At 42.4% G+C, this 26,303-nt stretch overlaps 1 protein-coding gene across 12 annotated transcripts in view; it reads left to right on the forward strand.

Annotated features, from left to right (window-relative positions):
- PUM2 (pumilio RNA binding family member 2) overlaps positions 1-24,161 on the forward strand; it is a 100,226-nt gene extending 76,065 nt beyond the window's left edge. For 7 of the 12 annotated variants that reach the window (XM_015405413.1, XM_015405422.1, XM_015405418.1 and 4 more), the window contains 8 exons: positions 3,383-3,650; positions 4,605-4,734; positions 6,242-6,376; positions 6,559-6,696; positions 8,474-8,599; positions 14,474-14,595; positions 16,269-16,461; positions 23,091-24,161. In XM_015405413.1, the coding sequence (XP_015260899.1) occupies positions 3,383-3,650; positions 4,605-4,734; positions 6,242-6,376; positions 6,559-6,696; positions 8,474-8,599; positions 14,474-14,595; positions 16,269-16,461; positions 23,091-23,222 (1,244 nt within the window). In that variant the 3' untranslated portion in view covers positions 23,223-24,161. The remainder of the gene's footprint in view (positions 1-3,382; positions 3,651-4,604; positions 4,735-6,241; positions 6,377-6,558; positions 6,697-8,473; positions 8,600-14,473; positions 14,596-16,268; positions 16,462-23,090) is intronic. The other 5 variants (XM_015405416.1, XM_015405423.1, XM_015405417.1 and 2 more) reach the window with 1 other exon arrangement.
- The last annotated feature ends 2,142 nt before the right edge of the window (positions 24,162-26,303 follow it).

Here is a 26,303-nt window from a genome sequence, read left to right on the forward strand (position 1 = left end):
AAAAAAAGTACTAAGAAGTGTGTTTGCCATGTTCCCCCTTACCAGAAAGGGGTGAGAGTGGTCTTGGAGGGTTTGCTTCTGCACTTATATTCCCAGTGCTGGAGAAATGCAAAGGCCCCAATCAATTTTTAAAGTTTTTAAATTTTTAAAGTTTATAGCATCCAAGTGCAAGTGTGGTTGCCAGCACTAGCTTGTGGAATTCCTGGAGATTTGAGGCTAGAGATGGGCAGAAACCTAAAAAGATCAGTTTGGGGCCCTGCCTGAACTGGTCTGGCAAGTTTGGTCCCTCCTTTCTCCTGGCTGTGGCTTGCTGTGGCCGGGAGAAAGGGGGTGGGGATTGCCCAGGAAGGGTTAAATGGCTGGCCCTGAACAGCTGAACCAAACCAACCAAAAGTTGGGTAAATGTTTGGGGAAGCACCTTCCCTGAACATCAGTTCCCAAGTTCCAAACCAGCCCAAGTTTGTGTCGAATTTTGGCTCCTGAGCCAGTTCATGCCCATCCGTATTTGGGGGTAGAGTCTGAGGGAAGCAAGAAACTTATGGGATGTGATGCCATAAAATTCCACCTTCCAAAGAAGCCATTTTTTCCCAGGGGGAACTGATCTTTGTAGTCTGGAGATCAGTGGTAATTCCAGGAAAACTCCAGACCCCATGCTGAGGTTGGTAACCCCAAATATAGGTTCACTTCCTCTCATTTTGTGCATTGTTCTATTCTCTGCCCCCTTTTTATGGATTGCCCCTTCCATACTTTTTTGATGATTCCCTGCTTCCTTGCATTCCCAGTCCCCATCCGCACCAATATAGATCCGCTGTCGCCACCTTTCCTGGAGTTGTACATGCCCTTCTAATCATTGCCTTCTTTCCACACGCTGAAGAAATACTCTTTTTCTTAGGAAGATACAAACTTAATATATGAAGCTTAATTTCTCATGGAAGTGGGAGTACAATTGTCAGTGATTTGATTCTTTGACATATATGTTTTAAAATGTAAAAAAAATTAAAATAAAAAAAATATTTGGGCAAAATTTGCTCTAGGAGATGGCAAGTAAGAAAAAGATCACTCATTCAGTCAGTTTTACCAATAGCCATCAAATACTAACAAAAGGGGAAAAAATTGTTTCCAGGGACAATTTTCCAAAAAGATTAGCAAGACAAAACGGTTTATATGCTTAAGCACATATCATCTGTAGATTTGATTATATGACATTTATGATTAGTAATATAAGCTATATATTACATTTAAATTGAGTAAATTTAAGTCTGAAGACAAGCATGACAACTTAGTTTTGTGGATTCCATTTTTTTTTTTAGAAGTGTGCAAGATGTTCCTAATGTATCTGTTATGCCTTGATTGTGTGCGCTGATAAAACCATAGAGTGGTTAGGAACTGAATTCTTGTTTTTCAAAAACACCCATCACTGTTATGGCTGGATATAAGCATTTTTATGCAGATAAAAAATTACAGATTTTTAGACTGTGCCCTTGAAACAATGGGATGGCAAGGCTGTACTCTTCTTAAGCAAACCTGACTGCCACCTAGTGGCCCTGAAAATATTTCCATGCTCTTCCAGGCTACCCTATTCCTAGATTTCAATCAGTATTTAGATGTCCATATCAATCGCATCGTAGAATAAGCCTTCCTCTGCATTCTTGGATAATATCCAGAATGTGAATGGTGGGTCATTTTATTCTTTTCACCTTCAGAAAAGAAGGTAGAAGAAATCTTTGGGACCTAATCTGACATGCAGAGTTTCTTCATTAAGTCCCTTTCTTTTCTTGGGATGTTTAAGTAAATGCAAAACTAATGTTAATTTTTTATGTTACTTGTTTATCATTTATCTCTTCAGTGTCTCTGAATACAGAGGCAGTTTATAGAACCTTAAAATAATGGCCAAAGAGTTTGAGTTGTTTGAATAGTTTATAACAGCGGAGTACTATGTTTTAACTCAGTTTAACTTATGAATCCATCTCATGAGTTTATTCTGATGTTTTAAAGTTGTTCTTTAGTTTAGTAAATATTGTATATATTCCCCTTTAGTTGGAATATGTTATATAAGACAGTGAACATAGTGATTTACCATGAATGAATATCCCGAATTCTGTAAATTATTTTTAATTATTTGGAAGGTTTCTGTTTCTCCACAATAACTTGATTTAGCAAGCTTGTAATTTATTGATGAGATAACGTATTGGATTGTTTTGATTACACTTTACTAGCAATTATCTAAATTCATGTTAAGTAGACTTATAACTACAGTATGATTTTGTAGTTAGGATTCACTTCTCATTTCTCCTAGACAAGCTTTTATACTGAAGTGCTATGCTATGGGTTGGATCCACACCACTGCCTCTGGTTGTGCTGAGGGGGGGGGGGAGCACTTTCAGTGGATTCTTCTCTCCAGCCCCTTGCCACATTCCATATCATTCTCAGGTCCTTGTCATTCAGAGCAGTACTTTGGGGGGTTGGGCAGTGCATGGGGCTACATCAGGAAAGGAAAGGCAGGAAAACCCCATTCCATGATCCTGTCCTACATTTCAAGTAGATGTTAGATTTGCCATACTTTCATATCCCTCACAGTTAGCTCTGGATTGGCTTGACCTGTTGCTTCATAGGGCTGATTTCATGCTAGGTAAAATTAGTAGATTCTTGCCTTACAATATTTCTCAGTTTGCTTAAACTGTATGTACTGCATTGACAGGTTAAGTGCTGGCTACTTTAACATGGTTAAAAGTCTTGGTGGAAAGTCTGCAGTTTTAATAGTCCCCTTCACTGGCAGTGGCAACTTTTTTGGTAGGAAAAGAGGTGAGGTCTCATGTTGGTTTAGAAGCTATCAAGAGAAGTGGTGACAAAGCAAGATATTAGTTTGAGCTTTGGAAACTTTAGCTGAATAGTTCTTAACCATAACTTTTATACACTTTCTAGGTTCTCAAATATTTCCTGTGCGATAGTTAGATTAGAGGCAAGCCTCCTTTAGAGGGAGGTGAGCCCAAGTAACAAGCTGTGGAGTAGTCTGTAGTTGACACCCTGATGATGTACTGTAATGTGACATGATCCTTGGAGAGACTTGAGAGGGGTGGTTGGAGTGTGCGCTTTAATTCATGTGGCTGGCTTGACACTAACAACAAGCTACAAGACGTTTCCTTGGTATAAACAGCACTGATTTTGAAAAGTCAAGTGCAGGATTCTTGTTATATGTTAGCGCTGTCTTAGTTTTGGTACTTCCTGACCATCAGTTAGATTTGCTTGTTCCCTTTTGGAAATTAAGTGAAAAGGGCATGTGAAAAGACACTTTCTTATTATTCTATCCTTCCCTAGCTCTAGTATAACTTTAATATTTATAGTACATTTTAAAATTCTTACTGACAGAGCTGCTTCATTGTAGGAGGACTGACCAATGGTAGTGGTCGCTATATATCTGCAGCACCTGGAGCAGAAGCAAAGTATCGCAGTGCAGCAAGTACCTCCAGTCTCTTTAGCTCCAGCAGCCAGTTGTTTCCTCCCTCACGTCTTCGTTACAGTAGGTCTGACATTATGCCCTCTGGACGTAGTCGGTTACTGGAAGATTTCCGAAACAATCGCTTTCCTAATCTTCAGTTGCGAGACCTGGTTGGACACATAGTTGAGTTTTCACGAGACCAGCATGGTTCTAGGTAAGCCTTTGTGACAATGCAAGACAGAGTAGCTTAATAAAAATAAGTGATTCCTTCCACTACATCTATAAGGAAACTTCACTGAATTTCTGTCAGTTAAATATTCAGCATTTGAACTAGCTGGAGGCAATGTTCCCTCTAAGCTGTGGAGTCTTGTGAGCAAAGATTCTACTTTGTGAGCGACTGGCATTAAAGCTGTGAGCGAGCAATTGGGCTGCTGCATTAATTAGTTTGCTCTGGAGCCATCCTTCCTGAGCGAAGACAAAAATGTCCGAGCCAGAGGCACGAAAACTGTGAGTTGGCTCACATTAACTCAGCTTAGAGGGAACACTGGCTGGAGGGTGTGTCCTAACAATACTTCTGTGATTACCATGGAAAGAACAGGGGTGGGAACTGGGCTTACAAACTCCCTTTTTACTGCGAAGATCAGTATGAGATGAAACTTGGTTAGTCACTCAGTGTCTATCCTGTTTTCTCCCTGCAGAAATTGATGACCCTAATGTCATTTCTGTTCAAGCTGTACTAATAATTATTGTTAGGATAGAAAAAAGAAGGGATCCTATTTATTTAAAACAACAACAACAAGCACTTCTCAAAGCTTTTCTTTGCTATTTAATGAATGTTGAAAAGTAGTTGTCCAACATTTTCCATAACTTTTTTTTAAAAAAAACAAACCGGCTTTGTGGTTTGCACGAGGCGGGGGGAGGGAAGGGAGAAAGGGTGAGTCCCCTTAGAGAGGAAAAGAATGTGTAAAGAAGGGGGACACACCAAATAATAGGATGTGCTCATGGAAAAACTATTTCATTAAAAATATCCCATTCCCTAATTAAAAACAAATACTGGCTCCTGTGCAGTCTTCAGCTTTTGTTTTAGCTCTTGCTGTGACCATCAATACCTTTAGAGGTTTTACAGTACTTTAATTTATAGTAGCATGTACATTTTTGGTGCTCACAGGTTTATCCAGCAGAAGCTAGAAAGAGCTACTCCAGCCGAGCGCCAAATGGTATTCAGCGAGATTCTGCAAGCAGCATATCAGCTGATGACTGATGTGTTTGGAAACTATGTCATACAGAAGTTCTTTGAGGTGAGTGTGCATGGAAAGAGGGTTGTTGTATAAAAACTTCATCCAAACGGAAAGTGCTCTGGGTCCTTGCATACAGATCATGTTGTAGGCATGATCTCTCTGCAGATTTTGTAAAAAGTTGTACAGATAGATTTAAACATACATTGGCTTAATTGATTTGAGAATTGCATCTGAAACTTCTTCATGAAAATAGCATTTGCACATGGTCACATTTAAAATCTAGTTAAAATTGGTACAGTTAAAATAATTTTTAAAATGAAAGTGCCATCAGTTGAATTAAAAATTTCAATGTAGGATGTAGCTTCAGAACAGATTTCAAAAAAATCTTTACAAAATTATCAGTAAGCTTAAGTACCAAATAAAATAACTCTAGTATATGTTTTGCTAATCTTTTTGCTGTGTTAATGCCAGAAAGCTGACTAATGACTCCTTATTCGTAAAACTGCTACTAAGGTGGGGAAGGGGATATTGCTTACTTTCAGAGAGCTACTCAGTTGGGCACCTGAGGAATTAGCCTCTGTGGTCTCCCTGGGGGCTTGGGAGTAGGTCTGGAGGGCCTTATGTAGTCTGATTTTGTCCTGAATGTAGACTTGCAGTTGTCTCAGTTTCTCTGTTGTAAGGGAACATTCAGTCTGTTCTTACTTTTCCTGAAAGACAATATAGGTCAAGGGTGTCAAACATAAGTCTCGGGGGCTGGAACTGGCCCATCCAGGGCGCTTATGCGGCCCACAAGCAACTAGTGCAAGGGAGGGAACAGGAGACTGCTCCGTGTGTGTGTGTGTGTGAAGCCACTCCAATTGTGTCTTCGGCATGGCAGAACAACTTTGTCTGCAGCAGTCAAGCTGCGTGGGAGCATCTGCCCAGTACTGTATCGCTTGGCTTTCCAGTCCACCCATATGTGTTTTTCCTTTGTACCCCCCCACCCCCAGCCTATGGGGCCTTGCTGTGAGGATATAACAACTCAGAGCTTACCAGCTGCTGCCCTTTTTACAGTTTATATCTCCAGTACCTGGCATTACATTTTATGGCACACATGGCCCAGCCTGACAAAGTGACATTTATGTCAGATCTGGTCCTCATAACAAATGAGTTTGACACCTCTGATATAGGTGAATGGACACTTGAGGGAGGAATAGTTTCCAAAGTATAACTTGAAGTATATGGACCTGAGACTTTATCTGTGTAGACAAATGCATACAAATACTGCCCACCTGTTCTGAAATCATTGCATCTTTACATGGCATACAAGAATAGTTTCACTTTATTTTCCCTTTAGTTGTTGTTGTGGTTCATTTCCAAGTGTTGGCCATTAAAATTGATGGTGGGAACATTGGGACTTTTCAATGGCCCAGTTAATGTCTGAGATCCATAGTATTCTTGTGTTGCAGTGTGTATTTCTGTGGTTATATTTTTGAGGTTCTAAAACACAATTGCACAGCTAATCCCTCTTGTTCTTTTCTTCAGGATTTCCTTGCTTCTCTTAATACTGCCCTCATTTTTCTTATAGTTTGGAAGCATTGACCAGAAGCTAGCACTTGCAACACGCATCCGTGGACATGTTCTCCCATTAGCTCTCCAGATGTATGGTTGTCGTGTCATTCAGAAAGCACTAGAGTCTATCTCACCTGACCAGCAGGTAATTGTAAGTTAGAACAATATTTTTGTATTCTATAAAATGTTATTTTCTTTGCATTGTTATGAAACATGCTTGCAATGAAACTTAGCATTCTTTCTTGAAATTATTAATGTTAGAGGAGAATAATTTTAAAAACACGCTTCTGGGGAAAACATGTAGAATTTACTAATGCTTTCCTCCTCTTGCAGAATGAAATGGTGAAGGAGCTGGATGGTCACGTCCTGAAATGTGTGAAGGATCAAAATGGAAACCATGTGGTACAAAAGTGTATTGAATGTGTTCAGCCACAATCACTCCAATTTATTATTGATGCTTTCAAAGGACAGGTAAATCAGTTGTCCAGTTGCTTTCTTTGGCTGCATGAATGTTGATTGCTTTCCATAATTGTATGCTGTAGCTAATATTGCCAAACATGGTTGCAAGTGCTAACATAGAACACAGTTCGATTCTGGTTATATAATTTTGTTTTCATGCAGAACTTGTAATCATTTGGTTTATTTTGTGAAGAAGTTGGTGACAAGGGTAGAGAAGGTGGTTCTCAGCATTAGGAAGCAGATAATTTGATGGAAATGAGAAAGGTCTGATTCATACCCTTTTATTCTGTCTAGAAAATTTCCCTTTGTATTAATTTATCTAAAATGGGTGCCCTAGTATGATCTTACCTAAGGTGAATGCTTGACAAGAGAGCCTTCCAGCAGTGGAATCAGGCTGTAGAGATACGTAATAAAACCTGGTATCAACCTGAGATAATCAAATGTATATAGGAGGAGCTAAATTCCCCTGTCTCTTGCCTCTCCTCCCATCCCTCTAATAGAATAATTACACAGTCCTTTATCTCCTCAGAAGGGTTTGTGTATTTTTATTTTTTTTAAAGGCAAAGGGAAATATTTTATTGGCAAAATGGTGAGAATTTTGTCTTCACTTTAGTATTTCAGGCTGCTTTAACAGTGCCACTAGAAATGATAGCTTATATTATACTGAATACTTACAACGACAGATCAGAAAATCTGGGGCCATCTTCCATGTTTAATTTCTTTTTCCTGCTTGAGGGGAAGCCATTGTGGAAATAGGAAGGACCCCTCTAGTTAGGTAAAGTTTGTCAGAGGTAACAGTATTGTCATCACACAGAAATGTGTGTGGTGCACTGGCACTGATTCAGAGACAGCCACACATTGCCCTATGCTCAGAAAATGGCTGCCTGTATTCAGAAGTTTGTCTAGTTGATTATCAACCTCACCATCAACAGTTGGGGCATCATAGAGGGTTATCTAGTCCTGGAGGCCCAACTAGCACTAAGCTACGAGTTCTCTAATAGGGGTGAGGATCTGAGAAATATTCTGTCCCCTGTAGCCACTGTGTCTTAATGACACCGGCATCAAGAGACTCTGTGCCACTTTGTAGGCAATCCGCATATGTGATGTTTCTGTTCAAAGGGTTACATTGTGCTCTTCTTCTCTGTCAGAGAAGCTTAAGACCCATACTTTGTACACTGCCACTCAATGTAGGAAACAGCTTGCTTTTTTCTTTTGAAAGTGGTCCATATGTAGTCCATATTCTCCTCTCTAATAATCATTGGGTCATGGCAAATTGGTTCTGTATCAAGAAAGTAAAGGCCCTTCCCTGTCTAAGATACTGCCTCACTTACCCCAGGCTACTCCCAGGTGTGCGAGATGAGTTCTTTGGCAGTTCTGTTGAATGTTTTCCCATATGCTCAGCAGTTTGCTATGTGTGGGCTGTTCCTGAACAAGCAGTTAGAGGGAAGTACCTGTGTTATGAAGGTCATTGATTCTGTTTCACTGCTGTATACATGTTACAACATAGAGTGTGAGATGAGTTTTATCGAAATGTGAATTTAAGCACCTTCCCACAGTGAGATAGGTGGGATCCAGATGCAGGTATAATTTTTCTCACACACAGGGGAAATATGAGTTCCTGTGCCAGATGTTACACAATGAATTCCAAAATGGAAAGCAAGAAACATTCCCTCTTCCCCCGTTCTATGTTTAATCTTGTGTTTTTCTTTTTTGAAGACTAGAGCTCTAGTCTTCATTTCGTATGGAACAGATCTATAGCAGTGAATAACAGTAATCCTCTTGTTTTAAGGTGTTTGTGCTTTCAACTCATCCTTATGGCTGTAGAGTAATTCAGCGTATTTTGGAGCATTGCACTGCTGAGCAGACTTTGCCCATTTTAGAAGAACTGCATCAACATACAGAACAGCTTGTGCAGGTTGGTGTATACTTTGATACATGGTGACTTCAAAATAAATTACAAACCACAAAATATTTCTTATAAATGTGAGCTTGAGCATTAGAAGCATATTCTAAAGAAAATGTCGTATATTTTCAAATTATTTTTGTAGGTTTTGGCTCAGTATTTATCTTAAGATATAATTGTTTTGCTCATATGACATAAAACATAGATATAGATCTTCTTCGTGGTCTCTGTGCATCACACCTCTGGGATATAGTGCGACTGCACCGACCCCAATCAGTATAATGGAAAGCACATGCCTCAGTCACATGCCGGGCTCCACTGCACATGACCAAGGGAGGGGCACGATGATCCCACCAGTTCTCTTCTGACAGCTGTGCTGGTAGGACTCTGTTTCGGTCGGTAAAACTATTTCTTTTTGGCCTTTAGGCCTCGTTTTCTTCACGTTTAGTTAGTTAGAAAAGTATTTCAGCTAGATAGTGTTTTTGGACTTTGTTTCTCTACTCCCCTCCCTTCGGCCTATGGCCGCTTGGTGGGGTTTCTTTAAACGGTGCTGGAAGTGCGGCAGTAAGATCGCCCCCCCAGATGGACATTCCCTTTGCCTTTTATGCCTGGGGAAAATGCACCGAGTAGACTCTTGCGCCCATTGTTCCAAGTTTTCCAAACAGATATCAAGAACCTTCAACGAGACTGAAGGACACACATGGTCGTCCCTTCACCTCCGTTCATCCCTGATGATCGGGATCGATCACCAGCACCTCTTCAGCCACTGACCTAGGATCAGCGCCAGTGCCAATACCTCTACGGTCTTATTCGTTTTCAGGATTGATGCCATGGCTTCCTCCCCGTCCCCCCATAGAGTGGGATCGCCAGTCGTCGTCTTCCAGGCTTTCTTGCTACCGAGGTCCCTCCCCGGCACCAGAGTTCGTTAGACCTTCACAGTCGAAACCGATAGCTAAAGGCTCCGGTCTCCAGTCATCGGCATCAGAACCTCCTATAGATCAGTCAGAGTTGTTACCTTCAGTGCCGATCCTTCAGACGTTGTTCTCTGAACCTTCAAATCGCTCCAGCTCCCCTAGCCCTCACTCGGGTGAGGAGAGTTCACACCCACTGCTAGAGCCGTCCCCGCCACAGCAAGTGGAGGTCGACCTCCCTGTTTTGCCGTCGGAGGACGTTAAGCCTTACAGGGACTTTGTCAAACGAATGGCACACACGTTAGCTCTACCCACCAACCAGCCTCTTCCGACAGTCACAGACTTGATCTTCGACATCGTCCAGATGGACACATCAACCTCGGTCCCCATTCCCATAACTTCGGTCCTTTTGCAAACAGCCAAAGCTCCTTGGGCTCATCCTTCATCTGTCTCGATGTCCAATAATAGGTTGGATCATATGTACAAGATCCAAGAATCGGGAGCAAAATTTCTCTTCATCCAAAGCCGAATTCGTTAGTGGTTACCTCATCTGCCAATGGCAAGAGTAGCCACTCTACTCCTCCAGACAAGGAGGGAAGAAAATGTCTCTTTTGGGAGAAAATTTTATACTGCTGGAGCTATGGGTATCAAATCCGCTAACTACCCTGTTTCTCCGAAAATAAGACCTACCCAAAAAAATAAGCCCTAGCAGGATTTCTATGCATTTGTGGTATAAGCCCTAGTGTGTCTTCTTGAGAAAAAATAAATATAAGACAGTGTCTTATTTTCAGGGAAACCCGGTATGCTGCTTGCATGGGACGCTATCAGTATGCCCTTTGGGAACAAATGTCAGAATTTCTCGACCCTCCCCGATGACTGCAGTCATCAAGCCAAGCGTATCCAGACAGAAGGAATGCTTTTGGCAAAACATCAACTTAACGTGTCCAAGCACTTGCTGGACGTAGCGGCAAAGACTCTCACTTCTTCGGTCACCTTACGCCGGCACGCATGGCTTCGTTCATCTGCCTTACAGACACTAAAACTGTCGTAGAGGACCTTCCATTTGAAGGTGATGGACTGTTTAGTTCCACCACAGATGCAGTGCTTCAAGAGCTCGACAAAAGCATCAAGACGTCTCGCAGCCAAGAGTTACACCTCCTACAAAACTCCACAAGGGAAAACCGTGGACCAAACAATGGTCCAGCAGACCCTCATCAAAATCATCTTCCAAGCCACACTAGCAAAGGTCCCCTAGTCGTTCATCTCGTCCTTATGGAGGAAAACCCAAGTTTTCGTCTACATCCCAATCTAGACCCAAAACCACTAAGAATCCCAAACAGAGTCTTTGACTCCTACCTCCTTCCCACGTTCCCTATGCGCTTGTCTCCTCACCTGTCGACTTGGAAGCTTATTACAATGGACCTATGGGTCCTGTCAATAATCAAATCGGGATACCTCATAGAGTTTTCCCAAATCCGTTTCCTACATCTCTGGTTTATACGTTTTCTTCACGATGCTGAGTAAGCCACAGAATGAATTTCAATAATTTGTTAAAAATGCACTTTTTCTCCCCCTCACGGGCTTCTGCTCTCCTTACTTTATGGTACTGAAATGGGACAGAGGCTTACGCCCATTCTTAGACTTCAGGAAACTGAACTCTTTCATCCTATACAAAAAGTTCTGGATGACAACATTACAGTCCATTCTTCCACTCTTAAAGCCAGGGACATGGATGGTGACGTTGGACCTTAAGGATGCCTTCTTTCACATCTCCATGCACCCTGCCCACTGCAGTTTCCTCCATTTTGCGGTGGGCAATCGTCATTTCCAATTCCAAGCCCTTCCATTTGGACTGTCCTCGGCCCCTCGGGTCTTCATGAAGGTTATGGTGGTCGTGGTGGCACACCTCCATCTAAAGGGAGTCCAGATATTTCCCTATATAAACTGGTTACTGGTAGCAGACTCAAAGGCATCCCTGCTCACCCATGTCAACCTAACCTTGTCCGTCCTTACATCCTTAGGCATCAAGGTGAACCTGCAAAAGTCAATGCTCCTTCCCACCAAAAGAGTGCAGTTTATAGGAGCTATCCTGGACTCTGTCGTTTGCAAGGTCTTCCTCCCTCCCCAGAGAACAAGGGACATTGTCGATCTAGTGACTCTATTCCGCAAGACCGGGCATGCCACGGCAAAACAAATCCAGCGGCCACCATCAATGTCATTGTCTTTGCCAGATTGCACATGAGACCTCTGCAGCTCTGGTTCATCCACAGGTTTCACCCACAGAGTCAACCCCAATCCCTTCGTCTTGTCTTCCCACCGACTGTTCTGGGCTCTCTGATTTGGTGGACAGATCCTGTAAATCTCCTAGCAGGAGCCCCATTTCATCCGCCCACATCAACACTCACGTTGACTACCGATGCATTGCTTTGGGGATGGGGCACACATCTCAAGGGACTTTGTGTCAGGATTTGATGGGAATCCCATATAGCCCACCATCACATCAATTTTCTGGAATTGCTGGCAGTGCAGTATGCACTCAGGTCTTTCCGACACCTGGTGACCCAGCAGGTGGTCACTGTCCTGACGGACAACACAATGGCCCTGTGTTATATCAACAGACAGGGAGGTACAATATCCAGGGGGCTATGTCGACTAGCCCTGGAGTTATGGGACGAGTGTCAGTCGTGGAACACATTCCTGAGAGCCGCCCATCTACTGGGGACGTTGAACATCCAAGCGGACTTCTTGAGCGGAGGAGGTGCATCGGAGCACAAGTGGGAGCTCAATTGGATATATCTCCAACCGATGTGACCATCCAGAGGTGGACGTGTTCGCGACACACAGCAACAGAAAATGCCATCTGTTCTGTTCCAGAGCGGGGACAGATCCCCTGTCTCTTGGCGATGGTCTTCTGGTCCCATGATCACGTCTTCACGTGTTCCTCTTCCCTCTGATTCCTCTAATCTCCAGAGTACTAGTCAAGCTAATGCAGGAAAAGCCATGCTGTCTCTTAGTGACCCGGTGGTGGCCCGGCAACATTGGTTCTCCACTCTGCTCCACCTATCCAAGGGCTCCTTCGTTCATTTCCCCCCAGCTGCAGATCTCCTCCTCGCAGGGAGAGGGCAGATACTGCATCACGATGTGCAGCGTCTCAAGCTCACAGTTTGGAGGATCCTTTTCGAGCGTTCTATCGAACTGTTGCAAACCATCTACCCGGATTTCTTACGCTGGGAGGTGGAAGAAATTCTTGTCTCACCTTGACTCGTTGGGATTGCCAACTGACCTGATGGCACCTCCATCTGACCTGATGGCAATCTTCGGGTTCTTTTTATCTTGTCTGGACCTAGGCCTCAGTTGTGCCTCGTTGAAGGTCTGTTTAGCCGCAATCTTGGCTAATCACCCGCCGATTGACGGTCATTCTGTTTTCTCCCACCCTCAGACCAAGAAGTTTCTTACGGGCCTGACCCACCTCTTCCCTCCATCGTGTGGTCCCATGCCAGCGTGGGACCTACCCATGGTGCTTACAAGACTTATGGACAGACCCTTTGAGCCAATGGCTACTTGTAGTCTGCAGCTTCTGTCATGGAAAACTGCCTTTTTGGTTGCGGTTACCTCCACTAGGAGGATGGGAGAGTTATCGGCACTTCGCTGTGACCCCCCTTATTTGAGTTTCCGTCACATTGGGGTCACGTTGGCTCCAGTTGTTTCTTTCTTATCGAAAGTTGTTTCTGAGTTTCATCTACAAGCGGACATTGTTCTCCCAGTGTTCTTTCTGTCCCCTTTGACGGAGGAAGAACGCCGATTTCACTCGTTGGACGTCAAAAGAACTTTACTGTTTTACCTAAATTGAACACGGCCTTTTAGGAAATCACCGGCATTGTTCATGTATTATGCTCTACCCTCTAAAGGAAAGAAGCTGTTGTCCCAACGCCTATCCAAGTGGATTGTGGAGACTATTAAGTTATGCTACGTGCTAGCAAAAAAGTCGCTCCTGGGTCCGCTACGGGCACATTCCACCCGGGCAGTTGTGGCATTCACAGCCTTCCTGCGTGGTGCGTCGCTAGAAGATATCTGCAGCACAGCTACTTGGGCCATGCCTCACACATTTGTGAAGCATTATGCCCTCGATGTACGTCTTCATCAGTGTTCCATGGTTGGTCGAGCGGTGTTGCAGGCGGCGTAGATTTAGGACCTCAGCTCCCTCCTCCAGTTAGGTGTGTACTGCTTGTTAGTCTCCCAGAGGTGTGATGCACAGAGACCACGAAGAAGATAAACAGGGTTGCTTACCTGTAACTGAGGATCTTTGAGTGGTTATCTGTGCATTCACACCACCACCCCTCCTTCCCCTCTGCTTTCGGTCCTTCCTTTCTTTCTTTGGAGACTGAGGGCAGCGGTCAGAAGGAACTGGCAGGATTGTCATGCCCCTCCCTTGGTCATGCGCAGTGGAGCCCGGCACGTGACCAGGGAGCGGGCGTGAAAATCTCTTTCGCTTTCCATTATACCGATTGGGGTCGGCGCAGGTGCACTATATCCCAGAGGTGTGAATGCACAGATGATCACTCAAAGATCCTCAGTTACAAGTAAGTAACCTGTTTACATAGAACATATAGACATAATTGTTTTGCCCATAGGACATAGACATAGAACATAGATGCACAAATGGTGTCTCCTTTATTTTAGCCAGTTGAGTTTTTCCAAAAACGTATGTATTTAGTACATTTTTATCCAGCTCTTCCTCCTCAGAGTGGCATATGTGGTTCTCCCATCCTGTTTACCCTCACAACAATCATGTGCAGTAGGTTTGGTTGAGTTAGATACTGTTCCAGGGTCACCCAGCAAGCTTCATTGAACAGTAGTGATTTGAACCTGGGTCTCCCAGATACTTGATCAGCATTCTAACCATGACACCATGCTGTTTCAGCACTGTAAATCAGCAAGTGTAGCAAAAGCTAACTTAAGGTTGTGTTACTTTCAGGATCAATATGGAAATTATGTTATCCAACATGTGCTGGAACATGGGCGTCCTGAAGACAAGAGTAAAATTGTTTCCGAAATCAGAGGAAAAGTTCTAACTCTAAGTCAGCATAAATTTGCCAGGTATGACTGATAGTTGTGGATCCTAGGTTGCATTGCATAAGCGGGTCCTCCACTTTTCTTCAATATCCTTGCAGCCCCCATTTTTACCCAGAGTCCCCCAGTTCTTAATGTTTTTGTAGGGAGCACAGTATAATGGTCAAGGTGGCAAAGATCTGTTCTACAAGCAGACTTCGCAATTACTTGGATCTAATGCAGGGCCTTAAATTTTTTTTGATGGTAGGCACTGAATGATTCTTGCTTTAAACTTCCTATGTACTTTATCCAAAATATATTTTCTTTTACTGGCTGCCATCCCATGGTCCATACTTAGGGTTGATTTCTTCTCTGTCCACTGGGAAACAAAATCTCTTTTCAGTAAAATATATTTGGTTGGAACTGAGCAAGAAGACACTTCCAACTTCCTCCCTTTCTCCTGCCTCCATAGTAGATGGTCGCAGGTTCCAGATGAAACTTCCAGATGAAAGTGCAAAGCAACTTGAAGTCTTGTGCTGCTGTCTTACACTTCAGTACCTGGAAGAGGACCTTACTTCAAGGTGACTCATATGGCAGCCTTGAAAAGAAATAAATGTTGGAATAAATGGTTTAAATAAAATGAAGTATTATATCCTGTCTTTAATGCAAGGATTGAAGACTAATAGCAAAAGGATCCTCTGGGGTGAGAACTTTCCTCCCCAGCATATTTTCTAACAGTTTCTTCCCCCTGAAGAACTTATCTTTGCCACTGAGTTCTGATTCTTGAAGCATGTTGCCTCAGGAAAAAGTGCTCAGGAAGAAGGGCTGCAAAGAGTCACACCAAAGCCAAGGAAGGTATTCTGTAGCGCCCCCCCCACACACACACATGTTTACTGTTAGTTGCATTTTGCAGAGTTGGGGCAAATGCTTGTTTAAATGCAGATTTGCCGTGACATCTAGCTTGGCCATTAGATGCTTATCAAATTTGAGTTTGGGGATTTCTCTTTATATTTCCTTTCTGGCATAGGAGCTGCTGTAATGTAGTCCTTTGCTATGCTGCTCTAGCCCTATGCAGACATCCCAGTAACGTGGGCAGACAAAGGCATGCTGGCCACTCCCCATGGCTCCACATGATCAAGTGGTCTGCGTGGGGTGAATGTGTGGAGGAAGTGCCCATGTCTACATCCCCTCCCTGTGATCAGCAGCATTGGTTTTGGAATGTTGCTGATCACAGGAAGGAGGTGTGTGCATAGGCCCATCCTGCACGTGTTAGCCCCATGCAGACCACTCAGTGGTTGTGTGGACAGGGCTGGGCCAGCACACACATGCCATTCCACCTCCCTGTTCAGTAAGTGCCCATGCAAACAGGACATCTGCATAGGGCTTCTGTGTAGCTTGGAAACCCTAGGACCATGAAAACAGTCAACACTAGTATCACCTTTCCACAGGTCTGGGTAATGTTAGCGTGTATGCATGCAGTTCCGGTCTTCTGATAGGATGCAAAGGTGGAGCTGTACTGCAGTGGTGACCATGCAGCAAAGGCTAATTTAAGAACAGAGCCCAATGGAACTGAGATTAGCATGGCATAATGAACAGCGTGGTAGTTAAAGTCATGCTCATATTTGCCATTTCAAATGCTTTTGAGTTAAATCGGAGCAGTATAAAATACATTGAAATATTTCTTCCTCTTAACGACAAATCTTGTGATTTTTGTTTTGTAGTAATGTGGTAGAAAAATGTGTAACCCATGCATCTCGTGCTGAAAGAGCTTTGCTCATTGATGAGGTGTGTTGCCAGAACGATGGTCCTCACAGTGCCTTATACACCATGATGAAGGACCAGTATGCAAACTACGTTGTTCAGAAGATGATTGATATGGCTGAACCTGCTCAGCGTAAGATTATAATGCACAAGGTAACTGGACACCTGCTTCAGAGATTGGAAGAGCTTGTCATCTGTTGCGTTCAGGCAAAAAAGTGTCCTATAGCACCCTAACAACTATTGTAGCATAATCTTTGTGGACTAGAACCCTCATCTGTTGTCCCTCAATCTGTTAGTCATTAAGGTGTGGGATAACAGTAACACTGTCTCAGAATATCCCATCTTTGATCATCTTCATGACTCTTTATACTGTTGCCATCACCCTGCTGTTTTTAATTTTTTTGCATTTTGGAAGTATTTGTAAGCCGCTTACTAGGACTTAGGTCCTGTATCTTGCTTCCTGCTTGCACAGTGCTGTCCTTTGTTGCGAAGCATGTTCTTGTGCAACAAGGAACTTTCTCTAATGACTTTGCGTTAGTGGTAAGCGCCTAGTGCTGGAGGATTGTGCTCTGCAATAAAAGACACAAGTAGGCGGAACATACATAATCTAAGCCTGCCAGTAGAATCAGCCATAATCACACTTGGCTTCCTGTTTGTTCTTCAAAATCTGTGAAAATTGTTTCTGCTCTTAATGATAGACTTTTCTGAATAGTAATCTTTCCTTATTAGGCTTAAAGTCTAAAAAAAATTGTTATGTGACACAAAAGTCACCTATATAGTTTAAAAGGTGGGTTAGATCCAGAGGACTGTAGATAGAGCTCTGTTTATTGCTGCAGCCCCAGTGCTACCCCCAAAAGGGGCTCTTGCATTTTGGAAAAACTTTGGCAATAGCGTGGGGTACAGTGCAGGAAGGAGAAATTGACCAAAGTTCACTTCTCCTGCAAACGTAAGTATCTTTCTGAGGAATCTGGATCTAGCCTGAAATTTGCTGTCCCCAAGTTTGTAATAAAACTATATACAAAATAACATTCAGATTTTCGTTTTTGGGGTAGTTTAAGTTTATTATAGTGAGTTTTTACTATATATGTTGCCATCCAAATCTTCCTCCTTAAATGTGTTTGAATTCTAATATATGGCCATTATAAATCTTACTGTGCAGGTGCTTCCTATTGTGTGAAATAATATTCCCCACAAAATTCAGCAAGGGTTGCCTGGTACAGTATTTCTCTCTAACTGTAAAAACATTAACCCAACGTTTATACCATGACACACTTGCACCACTTAGGACGGAAATTTCCTTTCCCTTAATGCCTGTTCCATTAGGGGAATACTCTGACACATCATGCTACAGCTTCAATTTGTGGACAAATGAACGTACCTTTTCCAAGTTCTGCAGGGTCATTTTTTCATGATGGTATTCGGTATATTTGAATTCAGAAGTAAATGTGTGTGGGGTTTTTTTAAAATCCCCGGAGGGATATTTTTATTTTTGCAATACACTACAAACTACAAAGAAAATATGGAGGAAAGGGACTACATCTAGGGACAAAGAAAAGGTAACCACACTATACTAAAACCCCAAGAGGAGGAGGTCTTATCCCTGTTAGTGAAAGTGTTAGTAATCTAAGTGTTAATAAAACAATATACTTGTAGAGTTCTTGTTTGTCTCAGCTTCAGTATTAACATGTTAATTTGTTAGTTGTTATGAGAGAGCTTTCTGATCATGTTCTTATTCTTCGCTTCAAGAGGCAATTTTCTGAGTCCTTCTGCCTTTACTTCAGTTTTCTGTCTCTAAAGTCATATACTACTCTGGCTGCCTCTGCACTGGTTTCCACAGCAGAGTCCTCCTCCATTCCAGAGGTGGCAGAGTCACTTGATTTTGTTTCTTCCTCTTTGGAATCTTCCTCCGTTCCCAGCTGGCGTCGCAAAAATTCCTTGGCTTTAAAGGTGGAATCAGTCTTTTCTCTTTTATCGTTGATCTTGAAGATGGCACCCTCCGGGATTGCCCACCTATACGAAATTCCATTAGTTTGAAGAAAAGGAATTAAGTCCTTATAGTTTTTCCTCTTTTGACGAATTTCAAATGGAATGTCTTTTAAAGTTTTAATGATTAAATTTCCCATTTTCAGTGGAGTTGCTGATGTCACCTTTAAAATAGCATCTCTGGTCTGTCTTCTTGAGAATCTGACCACAATTTCTCCAGGCAGGCTATTTTTTTTTTTAATATAATTGGAGTAAGCCCTGTAAGCCATCTCCATCTCTTTTACCAGTTCACCCACTGTTAAGCCTATTGCTGGAGCGATGATCTCCCTAAGTATCTTCCTCAGATCTTCCTTCTCTGCTCAGGAACTCCCTGGAATCAGAATCATGTTGGCTTTTTCCATCTGCAGCTGTAACAAACGGTTTTCTTGTAGATTTTGCTTTGTTTCCACTTCTCCCATCCTTTTCTTCATTTTCTTGCTTGTGGTGTCCAACTTCTTAATTTTCCCAGCTGCCTGCTCCACCTTCTTCTCCGTTTCTTTCCGTTGGAGCTGCTGAGATGCAAAGTTTTTATTCATTACAGTCCGTTGCTGGTTAATACCATCGAGTTGCTTCATCACTGGCTTGAGTATATCCGCTAGCATTTTCATAACATCTGGTCCCTCCTCCGGTTTTGGGCTTTGGCTGCCAGGTGGTTTTGTTTTCAGCCTTCTTTGCGTGGCTGCCAATTTTTACAATTCTCTCCGACTCTAAAGTTTGCTCCCACGCTGTCAGCAATCAAGTAAGCCTCTCAAAACACACTCGCTGTTTTTCCTCCCCCTTCCCCCTTCGTCTCGCTTATCAGTCTTTTCGCATAAGACCAACCATACAGAGCGAGCAGCCCAAAGCTTTGGGTTACAGCCTTTCCACCGCACCAAGCAAGGAGGGAGTGAGAGTGCAGGAGACCTCCGTGGAACAGACACCAGACTGAAAGGCACTCCCGGTGAGATACCCCCCTGCAGCTAGGACCTGTGGAAACATAGTCAGGCCGACACCCGATCTAGCTCAGGGGGCATGGGAACAATCACAGGAACGATCTTTTGGTGGGGCCCGGCAGGCCTCCCCTCCCCCAGATACTTGACCACACGAGCGGACCCAAACATGGTCCCACCCATACAGGTGGATCCAAAAATGGCACCTGGGCTATTTTTTCCTGCACTGTTCCCACAGGGCGTGAAATAGAGGATGCAGGCCCCTTAGGGGCCCAGGGACACTTCCATCCACATGGAAGCCCCATACAGCAACCAAGGCAGTTCAGCAGCACCGGCCTGGACATGGGGATGCAGAGTGGTGTACAGGAGCTGGAAGAGGGGAGGCAAGTCAGCAGGGGTCGCTGCAGAGGGCTCCCCCCCCCCAGCATTGTCAGAGTTGGCACTCTTCCACTACCACCATCTAAAGGCTTAGGCCCTCAGCCAGGATGGAGCATACTGCTCTGCATTCGTAGGAAGCTCCCAAGGATGAGGCCCAGCTCCTCCCACCCCCGGCTGGCACACTAGGCCCAGAGCACAGCTCTTCAACAACAGACCGATGGGTGCTCTCAATTATTATGGAAGGCCACAGGAATGAGTTGTATCTACACCCTCCCACCAGTTACACCTTCCACAGTCACAAGAGAGCTGCCTCCTACTAAGCCAGGCAAGTCAGCACTTGACTCAAATAGGTGCAAGAGAAGTGGTCCTGTTAGTCCCAAGGGCCAGGCTCAGAGTCTACTCACTCACAATTTACACTGCAAAAATAATATAGATACCCTGGACAAGCCACCATAGTTTTCCCATGAGCTTCTGAAAGGTGGCAGGGGCCCCAGAGATCCCTTGGGGCATTCGTTCAAATTGATAAAAAAACCCTTTCCTTATCTTCCTCTGCAAGGGAAATCCGATAGTATCCGCTCCAAAGGTCAAGTACCGAAAACCATTGGCTTCCAATTAGTCCAAGGCGTCTTGCACACAAGGCATAGTGTCCTGGTCAGATTTTGTATGTTTATTTAGTGTCCGATAATTAACACACATTCTGATTTCCCATTCTTTTACCTTACTAATACTATGGATGAGACATAGGGGCTACATGACTCAGCGATAATGCCCTTATCCTGTAAGTCATGAAGGTGTTGCCACATCTTCTGTCTCAGATAATGCCAGTTTCCTGAATCGTTCACGGAGAAGGATCTGTTAGTTGGATATGATTTTCCACACCCTTGGCTGTCCCAAGATTCTATCCATGAAGTGAGAATACTTGGGCTCTTTGGCAAAGTTTCTGTCTCAGGCGTTCCTTCCATGCCTCAGGAATGGGTGAATCCCCAAATTCAATTACAGCTGAGTCCAATTTTAACTTAGGAGGTCTAAGTCTACTTTTTCACAGAAACAGACTCAAACCAGTCTGCCACCTTTTGGTTTGGCTTTACTGCGATGTTGGCAATACCACCACTTGTGGATGCTTGCCTTTAGGTAGATCAATATGTCCAGCCAAGACCAGTAATCCAGTAGGCAACCCTGGTTCTTCAGGATGATCTAGAAGGAAAATTCCTCTTTTTGTTTCTGAGACCAGATACATATGCATGAAGTTGATTCTCAGCACCTGCGGGTATCAAAACAGCTCTTCCCCACATACTTTAAAGGGCTCACAGGCTGTTTAGGTTCTCCATCACCTTGTATGAAGTGCTGATAAGCTGCTGCACATAATGAATAAATGTTTAATGTCTCCAAAAACTGTTCTCCAGCTTGCTGTCAACAGTAATTTGCAAGCAGTCTGAAAAAATGGGAGTTGGTCCCAAGGATCAGAGGAGGAGCTGGAAACCCTCTGGGGTCTGGACAAACCAAGGCCTTGGTATGCATTACCTTCCTTAACTCATACAGCTTTCTCAGGAAACTCCAACAGGGCGATTATATAGCCCAGAGAGGGAAAAATTGCCTCACTGAGACCCCATAGGTTGAGTCCTTCAAGAGGCTATAGTGGTACTTGTGACATCATTTTGTCATTAACTGGATTTGAAAATGATGGTAACTTGGGATCCACTTCCAAACACAGCCTAACATTCTCGGGCCTCAAGCGTCACTTGGATCTCTGCGTGGGGTCCCACTAGTCCCGCAAGGAACCCTGCATAAGTAACTTTAACGCCATCTTTCTTGCCTTTAATGTCAGGGCTATTTCATTTTTCTCAGACTTGGATGGTCCTCTCATCAAGCCTGTCTGTCGTTTCCCTGATTTTTCAATGGGCCACAAAGTTTTTGCATTACTAATGAAGCATTCTCTTCCTCTTGACATCGAAGAGATATATGCCCATCCTTACCACACTTATAGCAGAAGAACGGTCTTCCTTCCCTTTTCATTTGTGGTAAGATGTGTTTCTGCTGCTCCGCCTCGGGTTCTTCTTTGAAGTTTGCTTCTGTTAGCTGCGCTCACATCCTGAAGCACTGCTATTGTCGCATCATGGTCAGAAGGACGTTCATCAGCACTGGTTATATATAAAATTGTTGGAGCACAGGCCATTGATTTGGTAGTTCTTTGAACCTATTTTCTAAAGGCATCCTTAGTCATCTCCTTCTCTTCCTTCTCTTCCTCCTCTCGGACTGGGAGAAAGTTGGTGGATTCTCCTGCTGGTCTCTCACAGTTGGTCTCTTGTTGATCTTTCACAAGAAGTAGTTCATTGTGCAGAGTCCCCTTTAGCACTTGGGCAACTCTCACTTGTCCCCATCTGGCTGGGGATCAGTCCACCTTTCTGAATTATTTTTTGCTGGTTTTTCTCTAGTCTCTGCAAATAGGAAGACAGTTTCTCTCCTTTCCTCTGCACGGTCATTCGGAACTTACAAAGATCTTTAGCACTTTTCATATTACCAAACGTGTGTTCCAAGGCATCTATATGTGCCTGCTTGCTAACCTGAGGATTACTGTTCATCAGACTCTCAGAAAGACGTCTCCCTTTTTCAGTCTCAGGCGCTTGCCAGTCCTGCATCCTTGTTTTGACATGCTGGATCCATGCATCGTACTCTCCTTTACCAGGCCCGGGAGTATAGACTTAACCAGACGGTCTCAGCAGAAGCGGCCTTTGGCAGAAGGGTCCTGCAGCTGGTGGTGGAACATCCCTCACTGAAGGAGAACGAAACATTGGAACTTAACCTGAAGGTTTCTTCCCTTCAGTGGGGTGAAGTCATGTACTTCCCACCCCCCAAAACAGAGAGAAAGAACATCAAGGAATGTGATCACAGCAGGGAAGAGTAAGGAAAATACACGTGGAGAGCATACGCAGCAGGTCTCGGGTCAGCCTGTGATCTCTCCAATAGGGGTCCTTGCAAAATTTGCATAGGCTTACCTGAGCGAGTGGAGGCATGACTGTAACCAGCTTGGTTGACTATGCCCCACTGAAGAGAAGAAATCTTCAGGTAAGCCCCAGTGTTTCATTTACAGGCAAAGCCAGGCTGTTTGCCACCTCAGCAGCATAATACTTTGTTCTGTTCTTATTTGCCTTATGCAGCTGACAGGCTTTTGCAGTTAATATTGTGTCCAAAGGTAGAGCGAAAAACACTTAGTTAAATTGCCCTTATAAAATGTTCTTACTATCAACCAAAAATTTTTTAGCTTGAACCTGTCCTTCAGCTTGGATCACCTTAAATATTACTTGTCATTTGAGGTGTTGAAAGTTCTAGCATATTGATACGAGTTCATAAATATTGATAGTAAACTAGCAGAGAGTCCCTAAATAATTCATTTTAAGGCACTCTGTTGTAACAGCTGGGAATATTTCAGTAAAATGTAGATTTTTCTCGTTACAGATTCGGCCTCATATTACAACCCTGCGTAAATATACTTATGGCAAACACATCCTTGCCAAGCTGGAGAAGTATTACCTGAAGAACAGTGCTGATCTGGGGCCGGTTGGGGGGCCACCAAATGGAATGCTTTAAAGACAAATTCAAGCAGCAATCTGGAAGATAAATTTTATTGTGAATGATCAAAACACACAACTTAACTGAAAATGTTGTGTTTTTTAAAAAAAATATCTATTTATTGACTTTTCATCCATTTGTAAAAATTTTATTCGTGTGTATATTTTTGGGGAATGAATTGCAACATATTGCCATTTCATATCAGAGACCTATCAGATTGCATGGCTCACAAAGCACAGAATGCCTGTAAATGATGTACCTATCAGAATAGCTCTCACATTTTGTAAATTTTTACCTTGTAAAGTCACTGAATAAAATAGTTTTTAAAGGGAAAAAGTACAGTATTCTTTTAATATACTGGCTTACAATCTGGTAGGTCTACCCAACACCACAGCACAACATATTTATATAGTTGTATATAGAATTAGTTTTCATTTCTTCCCTTTGTGTGAAACCTTTTTTATAACAGTTGAAAATAGAGCAATTACATAGTTATTATTTAACATGTTCCAGAATGTTAAGTTCTGTATTTTGGTGGTTCACAATTTGTAATCCAAATAGCAATCGGGGCACTGAAGATACCAGTAAGAATGATAAAATGTGAACATTAAGGAATAGTTTCTACCTTTTTTAATCACAGTGCCCTTTTTTCTCTAGCCGTGTATAAAAGATGTGTATATACTTAAATATTTAATTGATGTGAAGGGTAGGGGAATAAAATCAAGGTGGTACTTCTTTACAGCAGTGTACTGTCTGTGGGGAAATACATAAACTTGCATTGAATCAACAGGCAGACTGCCAGTGCAAGAGAAGCGTGTGTGTTGCTTTGCATATATAACTAAGACAGAATTTGAAAATGTTGAGCAAACGTTTTGTGTTCATGGTCAACACAAACCATGGGTGTTTAATGGAAGAGGGAAAGGGGTCACTGAAACTTTGATAGCTCAACATCTAAAGCATGACTAAATATTCAGATAGCTTTTTTGCTTCCTTATAAATATAAGCATTGTATAAGTATAGTTACTAGATGTAAGTTTACAGTTTGTAAACAACTTTTGTTTTCAATGTTTAAGAGCTTTGCTAATTGAGTAGTGAATGCTTACCTTTGGTTGTACAGATGTACATTTGTAAACCTTCATGCTGTAAATGTAATTTGTTTTACCCCTTTTGGGAAGAAGATTTGCATTTTAGTGTATATTCATATCCTGTCCCTTATTGCCCTGACATAGTGTTGTATAATGTAAATTTATTTCAGCAAAATCAAGACTGATTTTTTAAAAAATCTATCTTTATATGGTTTCAAAAATATGAACCAGCTTTCTTTTATCTATTGTGAGAAATTTTTTTGTTTATAACCTAACTATTCTGTTAATATGGACATTTTGGGAAATTATTCAGCTTAAATATGAGAATAAACACAAATTAATGGACTGAAATGCTGACCACGCCAGACCAGTGCTTCTTCCATCTTAAATGTGGCACGATTTGTTTTTGTACAGAAGAGTACTGTATTTTTGAACAGCTTGTTTCATCCTAAAGCAAATATGTATGATACTGTCAATTTTTCTCTGAACATGACACTGTAACAGTAAGATAAAGATGTACATTTACAAGCGGCCTTATGTACATTTCCCAGTTTCCTTTTTAAGGCAGAATTGTTGACCATATGTGTATAATTAAAATCCTTTTTAATCCTTTGCCTATGAAAATATTTTGGAAAGAAGCTTACTTTGTATATTCAGTTTCTGAAAGATAAAGTGTTTTGTATTTTGTTCAAGTCAGTATTTTGTGTAAACCCTTCTTCGTTTTGAAGGCGTAAGGTAGGCGCTTTGTCTTGGTGGCTGGAGGTAGTGATCGGACTAGATCATGTGAAAGGTTTTTGTTTGAAGGAAGGAGTGTGACACGGCTCATGTATACAGTGCTTTTTATCACAACGCCTACGAATCACTGCATCTCTTGCTACGGTGTGGCTCAACACAGGCTACCTTAATGTTTGAATTTTAAATGTATGTCACATTTGAATTTATTCAGTAGCTTCCTCCTTTTTCTTCTATATACCTTTTATGATCCCAAATTAATGACAGTATTTATATAAATCTTTTCCAGTAGAAATAGAAACCTAATATTCTGCACTGGGTTTTCATCAAATCTCTGTCTTACCTTCTCAATTCACTACTTCATTGGGGCTGGGGAAAGGACAGTCATTGCATTCTATCATATATAAAATCATCTTTACAGCCTTAAAACAATCCAGTATTGTTTGATGCATTAGTATGTTGAAGGCCCTTTGGCTGGCTAAATGGGATATTTATGCTCTCTTCTGTTACATGATCAGTGGTTTTACTTATCAATTTTATTAAATATATTTGCACAGTGGTTGTGTGAAAAATGGGGGAATACATAGGAAATGTCTTTGGTTTTAAGAACCACTATGCTTGTTTTTAGTTCTTCAGTCTTTTCTCTGATGTAGATTCAGTTATGAAACACTTTGCCTAGTCTGTTTAGGTCTGCTCTGCCTCTTAAGCTGCTCTTAGTTCATATTAAATAATGTAATGTTCACTTGTAATATGCTGTAAAGTAAACAACAAAATGAAAAATGTGTGAATAACTTTATGCAACATGTTTGGTCTTATGTTTTAATTCCTACAAAAAATGGTTGTGTTATACTCTTGGCTAGCATTGCTAGTCAGTTTCCTTTGGCAACCCTTAGCTTCACCTATCTGAAAATTAATACTTCAGATTAACGCCCCCCCGGCCCGAGACTCAGTAATTTGGGAGACTTCTGGTTTTCCCCTCCAAAGTTTCCCATATTTTTATACTCACTGTTTTGGCCTTTCCCCCCCCATATGGTTTGAATCCAAATGATTTAGCTAAATTGACACAGTAAAAGTTGCCCTCTGTCTCAAGAGGCTTCTGTCTAACCATGTGCCTGTGTAATTATTGTACACTTTTGAAACAAGCTTAGACTGTGAACGGAAAACAAGGTAGCTCAACATTTTACATGACCTAGCTACATTTCTTGTGCTTGCAGTTCATAGGGGAAAGTGTTATACTGCTGTATCAAAATACTAAATCGAATTCTTACAATGAATAATTAGC

Source organism: Gekko japonicus, unplaced genomic scaffold (genome assembly GCF_001447785.1).
Source record: "Gekko japonicus isolate JY-2015 unplaced genomic scaffold, Gekko_japonicus_V1.1 scaffold1487, whole genome shotgun sequence".
Taxonomy (NCBI): domain Eukaryota; kingdom Metazoa; phylum Chordata; class Lepidosauria; order Squamata; family Gekkonidae; genus Gekko; species Gekko japonicus.